This window comes from Cibotium barometz, chromosome 37, assembly GCF_041138505.1.
Source record: "Cibotium barometz isolate CiBa-2024 chromosome 37, ASM4113850v1, whole genome shotgun sequence".
Taxonomy (NCBI): domain Eukaryota; kingdom Viridiplantae; phylum Streptophyta; class Polypodiopsida; order Cyatheales; family Cibotiaceae; genus Cibotium; species Cibotium barometz.
The window spans coordinates 45,174,422-45,197,522 of record NC_141082.1 but is presented as its reverse complement, the minus strand read 5'-3'; the positions used below and the strand labels follow the sequence as shown (position 1 = coordinate 45,197,522).

Here is a 23,101-nt window from a genome sequence, read left to right as displayed (position 1 = left end):
GACCCATTGTTCGAGTTCTTGGAGCCAGAGGCTCCCGGGCTTTGTCCTGGGGAAGACCCCGTCTGGTTCTGGCTTTTGCCCCCCGAGGCGTTAGCCTTAGGAGAAGCCGGCTGGGAAGTCTTGGGCTTGCCACCATTGTGTTTCATTTCTGCACTCTGCGCAAGCGAGAGTGCGTCCTCAAAGGTGGCTGGCCTAAACATACGCACCTCCCATTGGATTTGCGTGTCCAGGCCATACAAAAACTGCCCTTTCTTGTCCGTATCAGATAAGCCTAATTGCAGACACAAGGTCGAAATTTTATTGGCAAACTGAAGGACTGGTTGCGCGTTCTGACGCGCTCCCCTGAACTCGTCTTCGAGTCGCTCAAGGTAGTGGGCCGGTAGAAACCGCTGCTTAAGGTCACGGACGAACTCGTCCCACACATAAGCTGCCATACCTGCTCTGGTGTGGGCATGAGCCCACTGAGTCCACCAAGGAATGGCCTCACCTTCCAAGTACCAACTAGCTAAGATCACTTTGTCAATATCTGTTTCAAATCGGCAAAGTAAGCTTCAAATTGATGTAACCATGAATACAGAGTAGTGGGATCGAGTTTACCATTATACTTACTGAAATTCATTTTCTCGGGAAAATGATTCGAGGGCGCCGCCGGTGTCAATCTGGCGTCCAAAGCTCTGAGGTAACGCTCATGTTCCACTCGTCGCATGGCGTCGTCTTCTCGTTGTCGAATCTCCAGTGCACGCATCTGCATCTCAAGCAAGGAGCTTGGCTGCGGCTGTGACCCCGCGAGAGGGTCCCTGTGACGAGGATCTGGTATCTGGGATACGGAAGGAGAGGGAGGTAGAGATGGAAAACGCGACGCTGGAGAGCGAGAACGCTCCTCCAGAGCCAAAATCCACGCCTTCTGCTCATCCAGCTTGGTTGTCTGGTCTGCGATTGCTCGCATCATATGCTGGAACATGTCTGTTACACTCAAGCCGGGTGCCCTAGCTGGGCTGCCTGGTGCACTCTGGTCCCATGGTTCTGGTTCTCTCTCGTCACCGAAATTTGCCATAGCGGGAAAATGCAATTCCTTTCCGGAACGCAATCTGACCATCCACTATCTATGTGGGAGACTTCCGGAGGCTTCCGGAGGCTAAAAACCAACCGTCCTTCGAGGGACAGGAGTCACTCCGAAAGGGGTAGTCCACCGGCGTCTAAAAACCAACCACACGAGCGAAAAAATTTTCTGGTTTTCTTTGCTCAATCTTTGTCCTTGAAGTGAGCTCTGATACCACTGTAATATGCGGAAGCTTCGGAGAAGGATCGGTACTTCAAAACTCAGAAATCAGCACTCTTTTCGCGACGGAATTAACGCACAAACTGAAAGACGATGTGCAGAAAATAGAGAGAGAAGGGGGAGATGGAGAGGACACAGTATTGGGTCCCAATTACCCTCTGTAGGGCCCCCACCACGGATGGTGTATTTGCTTTATTAGAATGATGTAAATCTGAAAACAAATACAAAGTACTTGACCTTTTCTTGGCTGGAAAACCTGCCCTTGACCTTCAGTCCTTCACCCCTTTGCTTTAGCAATGTTCTTGGCTGTCCTGGCCCTTGTTTGCTTGGAGCACTTGGTGAATTATGAGATGAGATCAATGAATATTGGCTGGAGTATTTATACTCCCTCTTGCCTCCAGTCGGCCAGTTTCAGGACAGCCTCACGACTAGGTTCTTCTTTTTTTAATAAAGTGCTTTCACACTATGATAAATACTGTCCAGCCTGCGCAGGCTTTCTGGGACAGCTCCTGGCTGCTGGGCATGCTGCGCAGAGGTGTGGGACTGCCCCTACATAGCCAGGGCTGTCATCTATTAGCCTCCATAGCCAGCTGCTCCTCTTATTTTAACATGGTGTCAAAGCGATGTTGATCCTCTGTCTGCCGAACCCGGCTCCCTTGCTGCTCTTGTGTGACGTCGCACGTACAACTGTCACTCTCTCTCTATCACTGTCAGCTCCAACACCATAGCCAGGGCTGTCATCTATTAGCCTCCATAGCTAGCTGCTCCTCTCTTATTTTAAAATGGTATCAAAGCGACGTCGATCCTATCTTCCGAACCTGGCTCCCTTGCTGCTCATGTGACATCGCACGTACAACTGCACGTACATCTATTGTGCCCCTTCTGCCCTGGTAAACTGCTGTGCGCAGCCATTTACCACCCTGCCTTGCAGCTTCTACTTCCCAAACCCGCCACGTCAGCCGCCTCTGCAGCAGTAGCTACGTCACACTCTACATCGCCTGCTACTGCTGTGTGCCGTCCCTTGTTCAGCCGTGAAGAACTGTACTGGTTGGCCGCCATTCTGTGCGCTGCGCCCAAGCAAGCTGCTATCCACGTCAGCAACCCCCCTCTGAGCACCTCCTGTATACGAGCTCCCGACCGCGAACTTGAGATATATGTAGCACTATTGGCGTTAAGCAGGGCTGCCCACTCTCACCTACACTCTTTGGCCTATACATTGATGAGATCGCAGTATTTGTGGATAGTTTCAGAGGTAGAGGTTCACCATTGGCTTAGACAGTAGTGCTCGTATTGCTATATGCTGACGACATTGTCTTGATCTCAGATTCAGCCGAGGGTTTACAGAAATACTTAAATGCATTGGACAGATTTTGCAAGGAGAGAGACCTTACGGTCAATTTGGGCTAAACCAAGGTTATGGTCTTCAACACATCTTATGCAGTCGCCTCACAACTTTCTTTCGTATACGGAGATGCCCCAGTGGAGATTGTGCAAAAGTATGTGTATCTAGGAGTCACTTTTACAGGCCCTTTGTTCTGCATGACCATAGCTACCACTGACCGACTTGCGAGGGGGCATGCCTCCCTAGCCCGTATGGAGAGACTGTGTTTCCAGGCACATTTCAAAGAACCTCGCACTAAGTGCTGGCTCTTTGATACTCTATAGTATGACCAGCGGCTATGTATGGTGCAGCCTTTTGGGGTCCAGGCTTAGGCAAGGATCACTGGAGGAGCATAGAGAGGCTACAAGTGAGATGTTGTCACGCATGATCAGGAGTAAGCCATCTATACCACATGACATTCTACATGCAGAGTTTGGGGTGGCCCCACTGGTTACAGATGCCCTTTTTAAGACTCACTTATATTCAGCATGTATACACGCTTGACAGAGATCGCCTCCCACGACTAGCTGTGTTTCCAGGCACATTTCAAAGAACCTCGCACTAAGTGCTGGCTCTTTGATACTCTAGTATGACCAGCGGCTATGTATGGTGCAGCCTTTTGGGGTCCAGGCTTAGGGAAGGATCACTGGAGGAGCATAGAGAGGCTACAAGTGAGATGTTGTCACGCATGATCAGGAGTAAGCCATCTGTACCACATGACATTCTACATGCAGAGTTTGGGGTGGCCCCACTGGTTACAGATGCCCTTTTTAAGACTCACTTATATTCAGCATGTATTCCCACGACTAGCACTACAATCCTCTATGCAATTATACTACGAGAGGCAGAGGGAGCGATTGAGACGAGCTGGACTGCCCTCCTCCTCAGCAACACGGCCACCACCATTACCAACACATGCATGGTACTCTGAGGTAGTCAAGTGGTTTCATGCACATGGCATACAGATGGACCGTCTCCCCCCATTTCAGTGTAGCTTGGATTTCCCCTACCTTGATCTCTCAAGACAGGAGATCAACCGGATCATCCGGTTAGATCTCCTCAGGCTACACATACAGACATGGGTGTCTCCGTCAGAGATTGGTAAGAAGTGTGAGTTCTATAGAGATCACTTCTTGAGACAGGATGGATTCTTTGAGATCCTGGCATACACACAGACACACATGTCACATGCTATGCATATCACAATCGGCCAACTCAGGGTATCCTCCCACCACCTCAGAGTAGACACTGGCAGAGCTGAGCATATCCCACATGAGGAGAGGACATGCACAGTATGCATCACAGGAGCAGTAGAGGAGGAGGCCCATTATATGCCCGGCTTACTATGAGATACGGGGGAGATTCCACTGCCTCTTCCAAGAGGGATTCGGACCACTCACACGGGTGACACAGTTTGAGGATCATAGGTGCTTGGGCACGTACTTGATGGAGCTCAGACAACACAGGGATGTAGTGTTGAGGCAGCATGCTGAGAGACAGCCCTGGCTCCGACAGGACACCTCACAGAGAGCCATCACAAATTTCTGTGTTTCACACATCCACATCGGAATCCACTGCCCACAACAGTTCCTCTACTACGACATCAGAGCCCACCACCCACACCCACACTCCAGCTCCACGCCCCAGAGGAGTTCTTAGCAAGAGAGCTCGATCCATTCTACGAGCCAAACGTCCCCGACCCAAAGCATCAGGACCCTCCACCACACGGAGACGGATTCATGAGGTTCTCCGCTGACATGACACACTCCCATCATAGAGGCCTGACATTCACTCCACCATCAGATCGATACTGGCCGAGGCAAGTATCGTCATTAGCTGATCACAGCATATCTCACTCTACACAGGATTGTCTCTTGATCACATGTACTGTCAGATGTTTTCATTTTACTTTTTCTTTCAGTTTTCCATGGCCCAGTGTATCCATGGTACCATTGTATTACTTTTGGTCTCATAGGCCCTTGGGGTCTTCCATAGACGTTAATATAACTTTCTTTCTTTCTTTCTTTTCTCTCTTTCTATCACTGTCCACTCCAACACCATAGCTCTGAGCCCCCATAGCTAGCTGCTCCTCTCTTATTTTAACAAATCCAACCAAGCCATCACCATACAGTCGAGCTGATGCAGCACACTACTTTACTCTGAACCTGAATTTTCTACCTTTAGGTCTCACACCCTTCAAGAGGTATAAAAAAGGGATCAAAATACCTGAAAACCTGCATATATACCCCTTGTATGCTTCAGCCAATCCAATGAACTGTCAAAGCTCCCGAGCATTTCGGGAGTGGGCCACTCCACAATATACTTGGTCTTGGCTGGTCCAAGAACTATACCATACTTTAAACACCAAAAAAAACTACTCCTCCTTAATAGAGAGCAATGCCCCAGCTCTTTATAACAGCTCCAAGTAAATGAGATGATCCCCTTTTGAATGTGATATGTCTCAAACTATTGCCATTAAGTGACCAAGTAGACAATTGACACTTGCAAACCACTGAAAAAACCTTACAAAGCACATTGAGCCAACTTGTCATTGCCATTAAGTGACTAAGTAGACAATTGACACTTGCAAACCACTGAAAAAACCTTATGAAGCCCACTCAGGCAACTTAATAACTCCATTAGTACAGCCTTTGCCGATAACACCCTTTCCAATAGAGTCGCAAAAGGGCTGAAAATTTAAATATCAAATATTTGATTGCACTCTAAGAGTAAGGATTGGGATTAAAGCAAGAGATTATTGGTTTTCCTTGGCCCGAACTTTCTTGAACTCCATCATCCAAGAAACTCAACTTAGTGTTGCAAATTCCATTTAGTGCACATATGAAGAACAGCCTGTGGCCTCTCCATTTAGCATGCACCACATGTATCTAGATTCTCTGAACATTCTAGAGTGTAGGGGTGCTCAATTTCACTAATATCAAACACAGCTATAAAGTAGAAAAAAGCTGACTACACAACTATGTATAGAAGTGTACCAGGTGTCATCACATCAGGAATATGAAGAACTCCTACAGTGTTGATGTACAAGTCCAAACGGCCATACTTGTCTCCTATTTCCTTTGCAACAGCCTGAAAAGAACAACTTCATATGAGCAAACTCTCTCTCTCTCTCTCTCTCTCTCTCTCTCTCTCTCTCTCTCTCTCTCAGAGCCAATACACTCCACTATAGGGGTGAAACAGGGCTGCCCGCTCTCTCCGACTCTATTTGGACTATACATTGATGAGATCTCTGATTATATTGGGACACGAGGGGACAGAGGAGCCCAGTTGGCTGGCACTTGGATACCTCTGCTCTTATATGCTGATGATATTGTGCTTATAGCAGACTCACCAGAGGGTATGCAGAGGCACTTGGATACTTTACATGCTTATGCACAGGACAGTGGGCTCTCAGTTAACCTTGGTAAGACCAAGGTTATGGTGTTTAACACTACAGCTCAGTGGGTTTGGAGAGCAGCGCCTATTTTCACATATGGGCAGGAGACAGTGGAGCATGTTGACTCATACACATATCTTGGAGTGGTGTTCACTGGGCCCACATTTTCCATGAGGGGGGCAGCAGAGGCCAGATTGACCAGAGGATATGCAGCACTAGGAGGTCTAGAGAGGATGTGCTCACAGGTACAGTTTCAAGAGCCACGCACTAAGCTGTGGCTTTTTGACACGCTAGTCACATCGGCTATGCTATATGGAGTACAGATCTGGGGGCCTAGCCTACATCGTCACAGTCGATCAAGATGCACATACGATGGATGGAGATCGATAGAGAGACCACTTGTGTCCATGATCTCCAGGATGATTTGGGCTAAGGCCTCGGTACCCCATGAGATTATTAGAGCCGAGATGGGAGCACCACCGATCGTAGTCGAGGCTCTTGCCAGATCAGTGTGAGGGGACAGGACTTGTCAGATTTGTTGGATAGAGCCAGAGACGGAGGAGCACTACATCTGTCTCGCTGCACAGCATATTATGAGATTCGAGGGCGCTACCATCGCCTTTTCAAAGAGGGATTTGGACCACTGGCTAGAGTCATGGACTATTGTGATCAGCGATGCTTGGGTTTTTATCTCCTGGAGATCCGCAGGCTCAGAGAGTCCATTATCAGGAGCAGACGCCCGACTGGCAAGGAGTCCACACAGAGACAGATTACTGACTTCTTTAGAGGGACTACCCAGGAGAACACACAGCCGACAGCCCAGCAATGGGCACCCAACTGTACTTGTTGTTCAGTACCCGACTGTACCCCCGCATGTTGCTGGTGTACCTGATGGTGGTGTACCCAATTGTACCTGCAATTGTACCAGTTGCTGTCCAGCACTGCTGTTGCCAGTACCCGCCTACAGAGTTGTACTAGTTGCTGCCCTGTACCAACTGCTGCCCTGTACCAACTGCTGCCCTGTATCCGGTTGTACCTACAGCACTTGTACCCGCCTATAGTTTTGGAGTGCAAGAGGAAGAGCTACTCTACTGAGGATTGAATTTGAATCCTTGTCAAGTATTTATTTAATTTAGTTATTATTAAAATTAAATGTTGTCTGCACAAGTCTTGTCAAACGAAACTATCACATCCCATTGCCTTCATCTAGTAAGGCCACCGGGATGGTGACATTTCCCATGATTACCCTGACCGCACCCTCACATTTTGAGGAGCCAGTGAAGGTCATATAGGTATGAGAAAAACTGGGAGCAAAGCTGACTCGAGAGGACCAAGAGGTATTACTCCCTCCGCAGTGTTTCACCTTGCCAGGCGTTAGTACGGGCGTGCCTATTGGTGCACGGTCCCAGAAGACCAGTGAGGGCAGGTGTTCACCCAGTGAAGGTGGGAGACTACCTGTGACTTGGTCTACTCCGACAACTAATTCCTCATTGTCAAATCCCCACGGATCTCCTCGTGATCGTTCTTGGTACGAGACTCGAATCCTGCAAACAAACGAATAAACAACAAGGGGATGCAGGCCTGACTCACCTCCCAACCATGACAGCCGTGGGCAAGCCCACAGTCTTGGCTGTCCCCACCGAGCCACGAGCTGAGCTAACTAGGTTGACGTACCGACCAATCTCCTCCTCGCGACGTCCCATACCGCCCTGAAGCTGCCCTCGCGGGCCTCGAGATTGCTGCCGGCCTCGGCTGCATAAAGCAGGTGCACGTTTGTATTAGATCCAAGCTCCAAGACCATAGAGCTCTCACAAACTCGCGAGACTCTCTATATCCAATAACTAACCTTGGCCACCCTTTTATAGGCTCTTGGCCGGTCATCGGGCGTCCACACTTGAGCGCCCGCCCGTCCATACTTGGGTGCCCACTCGTTACTATATCCCCAACTCAGCTCGTCAATCAGCCAGCCTAGCTCCAAGCTTCCCCAAGCCTCGAAACTAGTCTTGCGTGCGTGTAGCACACGGTGTTAGGTATTTTTTGGTAATATTTTCTTGGCATATGTACACACTCATGCATGGCAATTACAAATAAAGGGTGTCCATCTCCAAGGGCCAAAGGGGGTATAAGGCCACATGTGAACGGATCTAACAAAAATATGCAATGTGTACAGTTAGTTATTGGTTTACCTGGATAAATAATAAATGGAAGAAGTGAGAGATGAGAATCAGTTTCACAAGACAGGTTTTAGCACTATCATGTATGGACAAGGTTGTTGACAAATAATGTGAGCATGCAAAGCATTATTTTTTTTTAAAAGCTGGATAGGGACCCGTTAGAGGAGGTCAGCTACAGTACCGGTCCTTGGCATTTCATGGGAAACAAAGGTATGGGTGGTGCAAAGTCTTCCTTGAATGGAAGAGTCACCTTGGGATTTAATACAAGGCTTGCTAAAAATAGAAGGTGGCCTTGGATTGCCTTAAAAAATTCTTCAATTTGCCTCAATTTCAAAAGGGCGCCGTGTGGAGGTGGGGGAGCTCTCTGACATGCCTTGGAGTATTATGAATAAAATAATGGTCTTTGGTTGAACGGGCAGCGCACGCTGGTGTATAAGAAGAGAAGGGGAGCAAGCTCATGGAGATAGAGAGAGGGTACCCGTAGTTCTAATGCTCTCAATGAGCTATGCGGCCCATGTGTGGGAGAGAAGCGTGGCTCTGTAGCTCTCAGAGAGCTGCGTGGCTATAGTGTTTATAGAGTATGTGGGAGGGCTCAGCTCTAAGATTCTCAAAGAGCTGCGCAATACCCAGAGGATGAGTTTATTGCTTTAATGATTTTTCAGAGAACTGCGCAACACATGTGCGCAGCCCATTGTGTGTAGAGAGGAGGGAATGAGCCTTGTGTAGTTTCTGAGTTGTAAATGAGAGCTCGCCTCTTTAAGATTCTCAGGAAAGTGCGCAACCCATTGTGTAGAAAAGAGGAAGCGTGGCTGTAGCGCAGAGTGTGTGTGGGGAGAGTTCATTACTCTAAAGCTCAGAAATCCTACGCAGCTGATGTAGGGGAGCTGTAGTTTTCATGTGTTTCAGAAAGTTGCGTAGTTTCCAGTGAGTGAGAGGGAGAGCTGCAGCCCACGAGTGTAAATGAGAGCTGCGTAGTTATGAGGCTCTCAAAGAGCTGCGAAATCCAGGATTATAAGAGTGTGAGAGAGCTCGTAGTTTCCAGTGTGTGAAGGGGAGCTGTAATTCTAATGTTCTTTGAGAGTGCAGCCCATGTGAGTAAGGGGAGAAGCGTAGCCTTTGTGTGAGAAGGCACCGTCTTCAAGGTGTGAAAGCCGTGTTTTTTCCTTATGAGTAAAGAAGCTGCTCTCTGTGTTTGAGAGAGAAAGGAGACGAGCTCGTTTCCTTTGAAGAAAAGTACCCTCAGAACAGCCCACGGCACTCCAGTTTGGGAGGGGAGGAGAAGCTGCAACGCTACTTGTATGAATGAAGAGAAGGTGCCACGCCTTGAGAGTGCGGCTCTCTGTCATGATGACAGCCCATGCAATGTAAGTGACGGCTGGCCAGCTTTTTTGTTCTCTTTTTTGTGAAATAACTCCTATATATATGAGGAATCACCAGTTTGTGGCATTGGAAAACCCATGTATATGATAACCAAGTCTCTGATTTTGTGGAAAGCTCATGTGTATGAGAAAGACAGCCCTCTGGTTTTGTTTGAGAGAACATGTATGTATGGTGGTGTGCTCCTTCAACAGACAGACTGAAGACCATAAAGTGATTGTGCCTCCTAGTCACACACTGCTTGCCAGGTTGGGAGAATTGAAGTTCCTTACTGATTTTGTCTTTTCTTGGGAAACTGAAGTATTGCAGAAAGCTCATACATGATGGAATGTAACCTTGTTATGTCAAGTGGTTCTCTCACCATTTCTCTGTGGTGATCATTTTGCTTATGGCTGTGAGCCTATTTCATAATAAGGGTGCACCCCTATATGCATATGTATCAATTGAGTAAAGGGTGGCAGATGTTGATGTGCCCATCTCCCCTTGCATGTCTTGATCAAATGTATGTAGGCTCCCTCCAGCTACTTAGAAAATTGAATGAGGGTAGAAATAAGGATTCATGCTTAAGATGTTAAATTTTGTGTCAGCTCACTGAGTAGCTGACTGGTGCCCCTTTTTCTTGATGTTGGTGTGTACTCCAAACTGTGGAAAGGCATTGCTATAGAGGTGTTCCGTGTTTCTCCGCCTCCCTTCACAGTTTTTGGTGCCCCCACTGAGGAGCATTCCAAGAACCTTCAGTTTACAAGACTGAAAACAGGTGCATGTGATTAATCTCAGTGAATGACTGCTATGCTAGGACAGTTGTGTGACAGATGCCTTTTAAAATTGTGCTATATTACCTTGATTGGACAGCCAACTGAAGTATGGTTTGCAGGCTGAAATTCTTGGGATTGGTGCCGTTTCACAGTTGATGTGTTGCCTAAAAATTCTGGTAGAATTGGGAAATTAGCCAGTCGTGCCTCTTGGGAGTTGGATGGCCACTCTCAATGGATAATCACAATGGACCTCAATTTACTCCCTTCCATTTTACCCAAAGAATTCAGATAAATGTTCATGTGGACAGAAAAATTTTCTTTCAACAGCGTATGGCATATATGTTTGGGCCAGAAAGACTGAGGGAAATATTGGAGTCTCCTTTACCGGTGGTAATTCCCATGATCAACTATGCAAATTCGTTTGATGTGCATGTGTTCATCCTCTTCTAAGCCTGAAGTGTTTTGAAGTTTTCTTCTGAGAATTGATTTAGTAGAAGGTTTTGTTTTTGCATCTGTGTCAAAAGGGTTTTTTTTGGGTAACAATGGCTTTCCCTTATCCAGAGTTTCATGGAAAAAATGATGAGAGTGTGGAAGAGTTCTTAGAAAACATGGAAGTTGCGTGCATAAGCAACCATATCCAGATACCCGCTCAAATGTTACGCCTTTTGCAAATCTGTTTGAAGGGTGATGCACGGAGCTGGTGTAAGGGTTATGAGGAGGAGTTGCAGAGGGCTGATCCACCTATGCCATTGACATGGGATAATGTCCGACAAGCTTTAACAGCACAGTTTGTGAAGGTGAAAGATCCAGACAAAGTTTGGCATGAAATACAAGAATTGAGACAAAGAAAAGCGGAGCCCATTGAGGATTACATCAAGAAGTTTTCCATATTATGGGAGAGCTTGTGTCAAGCCTTGCAGCCACAAGTGCCCCCACCAGATATGATGAAGAAGGATCGGTTCTTGGTTGGCCTCAAGGAAAACCTGCGTTGGAGGGTAGAATTGAAGAAGCCAAGAACATACGAGGATACATTGGAGGTGGCAAGGAACAAAGAGTGGAAGTTGAACAGACTAACTCAATTGGGAGTGAGCTCACTACCTATGGTGTCAGAGATGAAGCAAATGGATTCCATGCAAAGTCGGGTTCCAGAGGAGGTTCATCCGGCAGATGCGGTTTCAGTAACTACTCAAGTTGTGCCAGCAATGGTCACTACTGCAGCACAAGATGATGAACTGAGGCAGGACTTGAGGCAAGTGGTTGATTTGATGAAGAATCTTAGCCTAAATATGTTAAGCAATGTGGGAAATAATCGAGGTCGTGTGAGACTTGCAAATCAGCCAGGAGGTGAAGGACAACCAAAGAATGGTTTTGGTGGACAGAATAACGGCAGGGGTTGGAGGCAGTTGCCCACATGCTATAACTGTGGAGAGCTTGGCCACATCAGCCCACAATGTGATAAACCACCAAGAATGGGTGGAGACATGTATCCATTGCCTGCACAGTTGCCGAACCGGTCAAATGATTATGGCATAGAGATTAAGGGTGAGGCAGGACCTAGTGGATTGACCAAGGAGGACAAGGGAAAGACAAAAGTGTTAAGTGTGGTCACCTTGGAGAAGGCAGCAATGTTGGAAGATACATTAGTAATGTCTATTGGGAAGAGAACCACAGAGGATAAAGAAGGAAGAAATGAAGCAGGTCCCAATAGGAAGAAAGGGAAGAGTCATGAGGGTGAAGATGTAAAAGCTAAAAGGAAAAGGAGAGCCCGCCGAAAATTTCACGTCTCAGATTCTCCACTAGGGGAAGGGCAGGATAGCTATGACTTGAAACAGGACCTGAGCAATAGGAAGGCAGACGTGACCTTTGGACAACTAGTGGAAATGATACCGAAGCTGAAGCGCCAATGGAAGAAACTAGTCAGTCCGCTGGGGAAGGAACCCAACAGAGGGTCAGTGAGAGTGTTGGCCATTGATGAGTCTTCAGACATTTGTCCCATAGTAGATGTTTGGCACAAGAGGAAGAATCTTGGGCAGGGATACGTGGATGGTGGTGCACAAATTTGTGTAATCACTCAAACGTGTGTAGAAAAGATGGGCCTGACTGTAGAAGGAGTCTCAGGATTCCGCATACGACTGGCAAACCATCAAAAGATCAAGTGTTTAGGGGTAGTGAAGAGCTTGGAAATCGAAGCCTATGCAGTTAAAACGGTAGTGGATTTTCATGTAATGCCAGCAGGATTAGGGGCTTATCCTATCATCCTTGGAAGACCATGGCTACGCGCAGTGCGGGCCGTTCAAGATTGGAGACACGGTACAATCAGCTTATATGGGGAGACAGGGGGCAAAAGATTATTTGACATGAGTAGCAGGAAGCCACTAGATGAAGATTATGAAGAGGGGGAGAATTCAAGTAGTGAAGAGTCTTCCACTGTGTCAGATGGGGACAGTGGCACCACCACTAGTAGTGAGGGAGAGGTAAAGGTGGCATTTCTGATGGTGGACAGGATCCTTGAGCAGACCAGCATAGTCGCATCCATGAAAGGGATTGAAGATGAGTCCAAGGGCCCATATGAGGTGATTGAAGAGCTAATGCAACCTCAGGTGAAGCCACACGAGAAACACGAATTGATGGCCAGGATGATTAGCACAGATCTCTCAGTCATGGAGAAGGAGAAGTATTTAAAGATGTTGTCAACATATCCAGATTTATTCATCACATCGTATGAAGAAGTTCGGGGCTTCAAAGGGGAAGATTTGCACATAGAGCTAAAGGAAGGAGCCAAGCCAGTACGTCAAAGATTAAGGAGAATGGGTCCAGAACAGATGAAGGCTTTGCGAGAAGAGGTGGACAAACTACTAAAGGCTGGTTTTATATGCCCTGTGGAGACAACAGAGTGGGTGAGCCCAGTCATGATCACTCCAAAAAAGGACGGAAAATGGAGGGTTTGTGTGGATTTCAAACCTTTGAATGCAGCTACAAAGAAGGATCCATACCCACTACCTTTCATTGATCAAATCCTGGATTCAGTGGCGGGTCATGAAAGATACAGTGTGTGTGATGGGTTTTCAGGCTATTTCCAGTTGAAGATTGCTCCAGATTACGCCATGGGGCTGCTTTTGCTATACAGTACTACCATTTGGGCTAACAAATGGTCCAGCTCACTATCAAAAGAGAGCAAATTGGGCGCTTCTGCCATTCATTGGAAAATGTGTACAGGATTTCATTGATGATTTTTGTGTCTACAGCACACGAATGGATCACTGTGAAAAGCTGGAAATGGTGCTAGAACGATATAATGATTGTGGTGGCCAACTCAATCCCAAGAAGTGTTTCTTTGCAAAACCAAGGGTAAAATTGTTGGGTCATATGGTGTCAGAAAATGGCATTGAGGCTGATCCAGACAAGGTCAAGGCAATCATGCTTCTTCCTTCTCCAGAGTCTACAAAACAGTTGGCAACATTTATTCAGAAGGTAAAGTACATGTCAAGATTCATTTCATTGTCCTCACAGCTTTTATATCCATTACAACAGGTGGCAAAGCACGATCCTTTGCAATGGGATGACAAGTGTGAAGAAGAGTTTCGGAGAGTTAGGGGAGATGACAGCGGTGCAGGCTCCAGATTGGGAACAGGTTTTTTATGTGAATCCTTCACTAGGAGAGGATGCTATTGGTGCTATGTTGCTGCAAAAAGGGAAGGGGAGCCAATATATGCACCCCGTCTATTGTGCTAGTAGGGTAAAGTCAGTAGCAGAGAGGGGATTGTCAGAAATAGAGTTGGTAATGGTAAGTGTGGTGTTTGCTTGCCGACGGTTTCGCCAATATCTTTTGACAAAGCCATTTGTATTCCTAACTAGCTACACATTCTTGCCTCAGCTCATCAATGGTGTAAACATGTCTAAGGCAGTGAAAAAGTGGGTGATTGAATTGCAGGAGTTTGAGTTCTCTTTCTTGGTGGAAGAAAGCAACAGAGCTACTTTGGCAGACTTGTTAACTTATAAGGAAAACCCTCTGCTTGTCAAAGAGGAAAGTGTTAGAAAGGTAGAAAATGTGGCAGAAGTAAGCAATGCTCATGTTTTGTTCTTTGATGGTTCATACAGGAAGAGCCATGATGCAGCTTCTGGTGGTATAGCTCTTTATGACCAGCAAGGTAAGCTGATTTGTAAAAAGGGATTCAAAGTTGATGCTCATACTAACAATGAAGCAGAGTATTCTACTTTGGAAGCAGGGCTAAACATTTGCATTAAGCATGGTGTAAAGAGACTATGCATAAGAGGTGATTCTCTACTGGTGGTAAAACAAATACTAGGAGTATGGAAGAGCAAGAACCCTGCACTGAGGAACAAGTGTTTCAAGATCAAGAGCTTGTTGAAGGAGTTTGAAGCATGGGGCATTCGGCATGTGGAGCGTTCTCTTAATACAGAAGCACATGAAGCAGCACAGGGAATGATTGGCGAGCTATATGTATTAAAAGCAGATCTGCCACTTTATCGGGGTCGTGAAAGTCTGACACTGGAAGAAGAGTTTTTGTTGACAGGAGTCATTCCCCAGGACATAGAGAAGGCAAAGAAATATGGGTTTGTACGCAGAGCTTGCAAATACAAGCTCATTGGTGACACCTTATACATGCAAGGGGCTGACTTGGTGTTAAGGCATGTACCATGGAAGGAAGAGCTGTACAGAGTGCTTGAGGAGAATCATGAAGGAGCATGCGGTGGCCACTTTGCATTTAAAATCACATTGCACAAAATCTTACAGGAGGGTTACATATGGCCAAGTATACAAAAAGATGTGCATCACTGGTGTAGCTCATGCAAAAGGTGCCAGGCACTTGGGAAACGAATTTTAAAACCAGAGTTGCGCAAGACAATCTTGGCCTTTGACATTTTTGAGAAGTGGGGAATTGATGCAGTAGGACCCTTACCCATTACCAGCAGGGGAAAGAGTTATATTTTGACAGCTGTGGATTATCTTTCCAGGTGGGCAGAAGCTAGAGCAGTGAAGCAAATTACTGCAAGAGATGTGGCAAAGTTTGTTTATGAAGACATCTGCTGTAAATTTGGGGTACCCTTGGAACTTCTTTCTGATCAAGGGCCTGGTTTTAGAGCCGACTTGCTAGAATACTTGTGTGCCAAAATGCGGATTAAGCATAATTTTACTACTACTTATTACCCGCAGTGCAACGGTTTGAATGAAAGATTCAATGGTGAACTTGTACACATTCTTGCAAAGGTAACAGAACATCAGGGCAAGAATTGGGATCTGGAGCTGTTCAGTGCTTTATGGGCTTATCGTACATCGGTGAAGACAAGCACAAGTTTTACACCTTTTCACTTGATATATGGCAAAGAAGCTTTGTTACCTGTGGAAGTTGAGTTGCCTGCAGTTAAAATGTTAGAAAAGCTGCTAGGGCCATCTAGCAACACATTTAAAGAGAGACTCTTACAGTTACAAGAGGTTCAGCTGGACAGGATGAGTGCCTTGGAACATTATGAGAAGATGCAAAATAGGGCATTGACAAAGATAAATGAGAAGATTAAGAAGAAGGGTATCGAGGAAGGTGATTTGGTGCTATGCTATAATAGTAAGCTGGATAAAACCTTTCAAAAGAAGTTCCAAGTGAAATGGGAGGGGCCCTTCAGAGTAATGAATTGCTTTGCTAATGGCACATATCAATTGGCTGACCTTGATGGGACCCCACATGTATCAAGGGTGAATGGTTTGCGTCTCAAGTTATATCATGCACGACTGATGATGGTAGACAAGGATGAAAGAATTGAAGAAGTGAAAAGCAGTGTCTTTGAGAACATGGCAATATCTGATACATTGAGTCTCACGACACTGTTTTCTGCTGACCATGAATGATCTAGCAGGCTAGGGGATGGGCAAACTATGTTAGGTATTTTTTGGTAATATTTTCTTGGCATATGTACACACTCATGCATGGCAATTACAAATAAAGGGTGTCCATCTCCAAGGGCCAAAGGGGGTATAAGGCCACATGTGAACGGATCTAACAAAAATATGCAATGTGTACAGTTAGTCATTGGTTTACCTGGATAAATAATAAATGGAAGAAGTGAGAGATGAGAATCAGTTTCACAAGACAGGTTTTAGCACTATCATGTATGGACAAGGTTGTTGACAAATAATGTGAGCATGCAAAGCATTATTTTTTTTTAAAAGCTGGATAGGGACCCGTTAGAGGAGGTCAGCTACAGTACCGGTCCTTGGCATTCCATGGGAAACAAAGGTATGGGTGGTGCAAAGTCTTCCTTGAATGGAAGAGTCACCTTGGGATTTAACACAAGGCTTGCTAAAAATAGAAGGTGGCCTTGGATTGCCTTAAAAAATTCTTCAATTTGCCTCAATTTCAAAAGGGCGCCGTGTGGAGGTGGGGGAGCTCTCTGACATGCCTTGGAGTATTATGAATAAAATAATGGTCTTTGGTTGAACGGGCAGCGCACGCTGGTGTATAAGAAGAGAAGGGGAGCAAGCTCATGGAGATAGAGAGAGGGTACCCGTAGTTCTAATGCTCTCAATGAGCTATGCGGCCCATGTGTGGGAGAGAAGCGTGGCTCTGTAGCTCTCAGAGAGCTGCGTGGCTATAGTGTTTATAGAGTATGTGGGAGGGCTCAGCTCTAAGATTCTCAAAGAGCTGCGCAATACCCAGAGGATGAGTTTATTGCTTTAATGATTTTTCAGAGAACTGCGCAACACACGTGCGCAGCCCATTGTGTGTAGAGAGGAGGGAATGAGCCTTGTGTAGTTTCTGAGTTGTAAATGAGAGCTCGCCTCTTTAAGATTCTCAGGAAAGTGCGCAGCCCATTGTGTAGAAAAGAGGAAGCGTGGCTGTAGCGCAGAGTGTGTGTGGGGAGAGTTCATTACTCTAAAGCTCAGAAATCCTACGCAGCTGATGTAGGGGAGCTGTAGTTTTCATGTGTTTCAGAAAGTTGCGTAGTTTCCAGTGAGTGAGAGGGAGAGCTGCAGCCCACGAGTGTAAATGAGAGCTGCGTAGTTATGAGGCTCTCAAAGAGCTGCGAAATCCAGGATTATAAGAGTGTGAGAGAGCTCGTAGTTTCCAGTGTGTGAAGGGGAGCTGTAATTCTAATGTTCTTTGAGAGTGCAGCCCATGTGAGTAAGGGGAGAAGCGTAGCCTTTGTGTGAGAAGGCACCGTCTTCAAGGTGTGAAAGCCGTGTTTTTTCCTTATGAGTAAAGAAGCTGCTCTCTGTGTTTGAGAGAGAAAGGAGACGAGCTCGTTTCCTTTGAAGAAAAGTACCCTCAGAACAGCCCACGGCACTCCAGTTTGGGAGGGGAGGAGAAGCTGCAACGCTACTTGTATGAATGAAGAGAAGGTGCCACGCCTTGAGAGTGCGGCTCTCTGTCATGATGACAGCCCATGCAATGTAAGTGACGGCTGGCCAGCTTTTTTGTTCTCTTTTTTGTGAAATAACTCCTATATATATGAGGAATCACCAGTTTGTGGCATTGGAAAACCCATGTATATGATAACCAAGTCTCTGATTTTGTGGAAAGCTCATGTGTATGAGAAAGACAGCCCTCTGGTTTTGTTTGAGAGAACATGTATGTATGGTGGTGTGCTCCTTCAACAGACAGACTGAAGACCATAAAGTGATTGTGCCTCCTAGTCACACACTGCTTGCCAGGTTGGGAGAATTGAAGTTCCTTACTGATTTTGTCTTTTCTTGGGAAACTGAAGTATTGCAGAAAGCTCATACATGATGGAATGTAACCTTGTTATGTCAAGTGGTTCTCTCACCATTTCTCTGTGGTGATCATTTTGCTTATGGCTGTGAGCCTATTTCATAATAAGGGTGCACCCCTATATGCATATGTATCAATTGAGTAAAGGGTGGCAGATGTTGATGTGCCCATCTCCCCTTGCATGTCTTGATCAAATGTATGTAGGCTCCCTCCAGCTACTTAGAAAATTGAATGAGGGTAGAAATAAGGATTCATGCTTAAGATGTTAAATTTTGTGTCAGCTCACTGAGTAGCTGACTGGTGCCCCTTTTTCTTGATGTTGGTGTGTACTCCAAACTATGGAAAGGCATTGCTATAGAGGTGTTCCGTGTTTCTCCGCCTCCCTTCGCAACGGTAGATACACACTGTGCACATGACATACTCCCCTTCCTCTAAGAGCTCACTCCCGTCCTGGATCTTCTGCCAAAATGGACCAAAATAACTATCAGTCTTGCAAAGCCCTCTCAATGACTGAAATAAGTCAGTAGAAATCTCGGTGAACGACAAAGTATTCACCTCTCTAATTCGACTAAGCGCATCTCCAACATTATTCATGGACCCTTTCCGATAACGGATCTCAAAATCAAAATCTTGCATTAACTCTGCCCAACGAGCTTTCCTTCCTCTCAAATCATCCGCATCACACACATACTTGATTGACTGATGATACTTGGAGCCATATAAATAATGTCTCCAAACCTTGAGAGCATGAATCACAGCATAAAGCTCCTTCTCAAGGGTTGGCCAACGAGATTGAGTGTCGTCTAGCTTTTTACTTTCAAAAGCAACCGGTCTACCATCTTGAAATAGAGCAACCCCGATAGCATAGTCACTGGCATCAGTTTCAAGAACATAAGGCTGACTAGGATCGGGTAATGCTAAGATAGGTGCTTCCTTGACTTTATCTTTCAAAAGTCTGAAGGCCATATCCAAATCGTTATTCCAAGTGATAGGCTGATTTGACTTACGTCCACAGATTTCCGAAGAAAAACAACAAAAGAAAAGAATGAAGTTGTTTCACTGTTCGTGGTATAGGCCTTCGTGGTACAGGCATCCACATTAGAGTCCACCACCCATGCCAGTGCCTTCTACTCCAACATCAGAGCCACCACCCATACTTGTGCTTCGGGTCCACACCCAAGAGAGGTACTTAGTAAGCAAGCCCAATCTATCCTGCAAGCCAAACGCCCACGATCTAGAGTACCATGACCCTCCATCTGCACAAAGGAAGATCCAAGAGATTTTCTACCGATATGACATGCTCCCATCACAGAGACATGACATTCTCTCCACCATAAGATCAATTCTAACCGAGGCAAGTATCATCATTAGCTAATAATCACAGCATATCTCACTCTACAGAGGATCTTCTGCTGATTACATGTACATACACTAGTGTCGGACATTTTCTTTTTGCTTTTTCTTTCAATTTTCCATCGTTCGGTATATCCATGGTACCATTGTATCACTTTTGGTCTCATCGACCCTTAGGGTCTTTCGAAGACATTAATATTACTTACTCCAGAGAGCTACATGCCCTCGTCCCGTTGGACCCCGACCACCCCCAGCTCATCAGCCCCGGATTCAGGAGATCCTGGCACGCCATCGGGCACCCTTGCCCAGCATACAGGATTGATTGACTGTTTTTATTCAGCTCTCCCATATCCCATCACTTATTGCACCCTATACCTGGCATAGTAGGATCTAGATTTTTCATCTTGTATAATCTCAGAGTCTGAAATCTTAGCTTTCATTTTTCAGTTTTCAATTTTAGTTTACTGCTGCTTTTTCTTATTTCATCCATGACGAGATTTCATGGACACTATGTACACATCATTTTGGTCTCATAGACCCTTTGGGTCTTTTGAAGACATTAATATAACTCTCTCTCTCTCTCTCTCTCTCTCTCTCTCTCTCTCTCTCACACACACACACACATTAATAGCTCCTGCAATCAATTTCCATGCTTTATACGATTTCTCCAACAAAAGAAAAGTACGACCAAGACCAAGAAAAAACATAACCATGAATGACATGAACTAATGGTGGTCTTTTGAGTGTCGTGTATGTGCATGTTTCAAACTGCACTTGCACTTAAAATTTCCCTTTAAAAAAAGAATAATAACTAACGATATGGGTACCTCCACTGTGCTTTCCTCTATCACATCTAGCTTCAGGACAGTCAACCGTGATGGATATTGTTCCTTCAAAGCCATAAGATTGTCTGCACTGTTCGGATTGCGGCATGTTGCAACCACTGGAGAATCTGGATGCTTTGCTAAAAGCTGACGAGTCTGCAGAGTGAAGAGTGGCATGCCATTTAAAAACCTGTTCTTATACCTGCAATTTCAAAAGGCTAAAACATGCCATGACAAGATCTTGATTATAAAAATTTAAATCAAAGAAAAAGACAAAATGAAAAACAGCTTCGAACAGACCTCAATGGCAAGTCTAAAGCATGACACACAAACAAATTGAAGCAAAGCCCATCAAGGATCACCCCAAACAGGTCAATCTTTGCCAGCAATACTGTATGCAAAAATTTTGGCTGAAAAACTCATCAATACCAAATCATGCCCATCAAAGCAATGCATTACATGTCATCAACATACAAGTCCATGAGACAAAAACATGGCCCTTACATTTCAAAAACAAAAGAATCGCTGCTCTTAATTTTAAATGAATATAGATGGCATGCCTACATGTCATCAACATACAAGTCCATGAGACAAAAACATGGCCCTTACATTTCAAAAACAAAAGAATCGCTGCTCTTAATTTTTAAGTGAATATAGATGGCATGCCTGTTGGATTGTTCAAAGTGTTAACCACATGTAAAGACAACACCTGCAATGCATGACATTCCAATTCCACCTGCAATCCAAGCGGTGGGTGTAGTATGTGGGAAATGGCAAGCAAAGCCTGTAGAACGAATCACATGACAAAAACACATAGGCAGTGATAAGAATTGCCAGATTAACCACCCAACGCGACACCACTGCCTCTGCAAGGCTGTGACAAGTACCTCTTTGGATGACAATATGTCTGCGATACTAGCCTAAACACACTCCTCACTGGTCGCAATCCAAAATAGAAATGTCTGGCCCATTGCTAATGCCTACTCCACACATACATACCAGTATTGAAGGTTCATCCATGAGAGAGAAAAAAGGAGCCTGTTCATTATGTTCATCTGGGGGAATTACACTGTAACTCAAGCCAGTTATGCACAGCCCTAGATAACCCAAAGAGGGAACATGAGAGCCCTTGGCAAGGCACAGTTGACATCTTACAAAGACCTAAGCTGAGGAAAGTGAGTTGAGGATTGTATTGCCATAGAGCCTGCTCCGTTTTCACTAAAAACTATTACTTTTTCTGTATTTAGCATTGTAGAAGCACCACATAGATTAAAACACGTCCTCAATCCGACTGCACAGAAGGGCCACCCGGCATATGAAATTCGGCTGCATTGAGCATTGAGGAAGCACCACACGGCACAAAAACCACGAGATGATTAAGACAGTAAGCAACGAAGAAGCCGCACTTTGAGTGTAATACGCATTGCTGAAGCACCAAATGGCACAAAAACCACATGGTCTGCATAGCAGAAGAAATGCAAAGCTTCTTTGTAACAGAAGAGTCTGAGCACTTCATCGCTTTAAAAGAGAGGACTCACAAATTCTAAACCAAGGCCACGGGAAGCCCCGGCGACCATGGAGACCGGCTTGTCGAAGCGATATGCTGGTATTCCTGAAGACGGAGGCGACTCCAGGGAGGGGGGCGGCGGAAATGACTCTACCAAGGGCGCCGGCGGCGCCTCTGTGGAGACGCAGAACGTTTTTGTGGTGGTGGCGATGCGACCCCTGCCTTGAGTGTTGGTAGTAGAAAGACGGTTGATGGAAAAAGGGAGTCCCCCACCGACCGTGAAGAGGCGCAGGCTGTTGCAGCGGCTCCATGGAAGGCTCACCGTGCCTGGAAGCATCATAGACGCCATAGCCAAAACCAGCAACACTCTCCCGCCTGTAGTCTGAGTCTTCGAAATGTCGGGTTTCTCACATGCATTCTCTTTATGTCTCTGTCACGTGCACAAGCACAAGCACAATCCTCTCTCAGACACATGCACATGCACTCTTTTTTTTCAGAATTTTTTTCTCTCTCTCTCTCACGAGCGTCTTCCAGACCCAAGTGGAGGATGACACCCATACAATGGATCTCGTGGATCCACCTTGGGCTACTCCAGACCCACCTCGCCCGAGAGGAGTTACCTCCGAACTCACCTCGTCCGCCGAGAGGAGTTACCTCCTCAGACTCGGCCTCTCGCCCGAGAGGAGTTACCTCCGAACTCACCTCGTCCGCCGAGAGGAGTTACCTCCTCAGACTCGGCCTCTCGCCCGAGAGGAGTTACCTCCGAACTCACCTCGTCCGCCGAGAGGAGTTACCTCCTCAGACTGGGCCTCTGCAGTTCCAGCATGCTCGATGCCCTCCCAGGATGTCGACCATTATCCTTTCATCAGCTCCAAATCCAAGACATGCTCCATCACTATCGAGCTACCTTTCCACGTGACATAGCTAAGGGAGACCCCTCAACCATACTCATCAGCCCCATGCTTGATATTTTGGAAAGTGGTATACCATCTATGTTTCAGTATTTCATGATGAGATTTCTATGGACACTTTTTATCTATTGGAATTATCTGAGCCTTCGTGGTGTAGACTGTATCTACGTTATTTTGGTGTGAACGTCCCTTATTAAGGGTTAGGTCAGAAGATAAGGCCTTAATACCTATAAATACATTATACATTGTTTGAGTGTTAACCAAATCAACATGCTACCTTGCACAAGAGAGGGAGAGAAGAAGAGATAGATGCCATGCAAGGGTCGACTCGGAGACTAGCACTTAGCCAACCCTAATGAGGGTTAACTCCCCGATGTAAGGTCGTTAGGGGCTCACTCCAACTCCACTTGTGTCACTCA

At 45.9% G+C, this 23,101-nt stretch overlaps 1 protein-coding gene across 1 annotated transcript in view; it reads right to left on the bottom strand.

Moving 5' to 3' along the window:
* Positions 1-22,244, bottom strand: part of LOC147617310 (uncharacterized) — a 44,789-nt gene extending 22,545 nt beyond the window's left edge. The window contains exons 1-3 of the mRNA XM_086776960.1: positions 21,803-22,244; positions 20,268-20,420; positions 5,657-5,750 (exon numbers count right to left, since the gene is read on the bottom strand). Coding sequence (XP_086633086.1) covers positions 5,657-5,750; positions 20,268-20,420; positions 21,803-22,120 — 565 coding nt within the window. The 5' untranslated portion in view covers positions 22,121-22,244. The remainder of the gene's footprint in view (positions 1-5,656; positions 5,751-20,267; positions 20,421-21,802) is intronic.
* Positions 22,245-23,101: the final 857 nt, after the last annotated feature.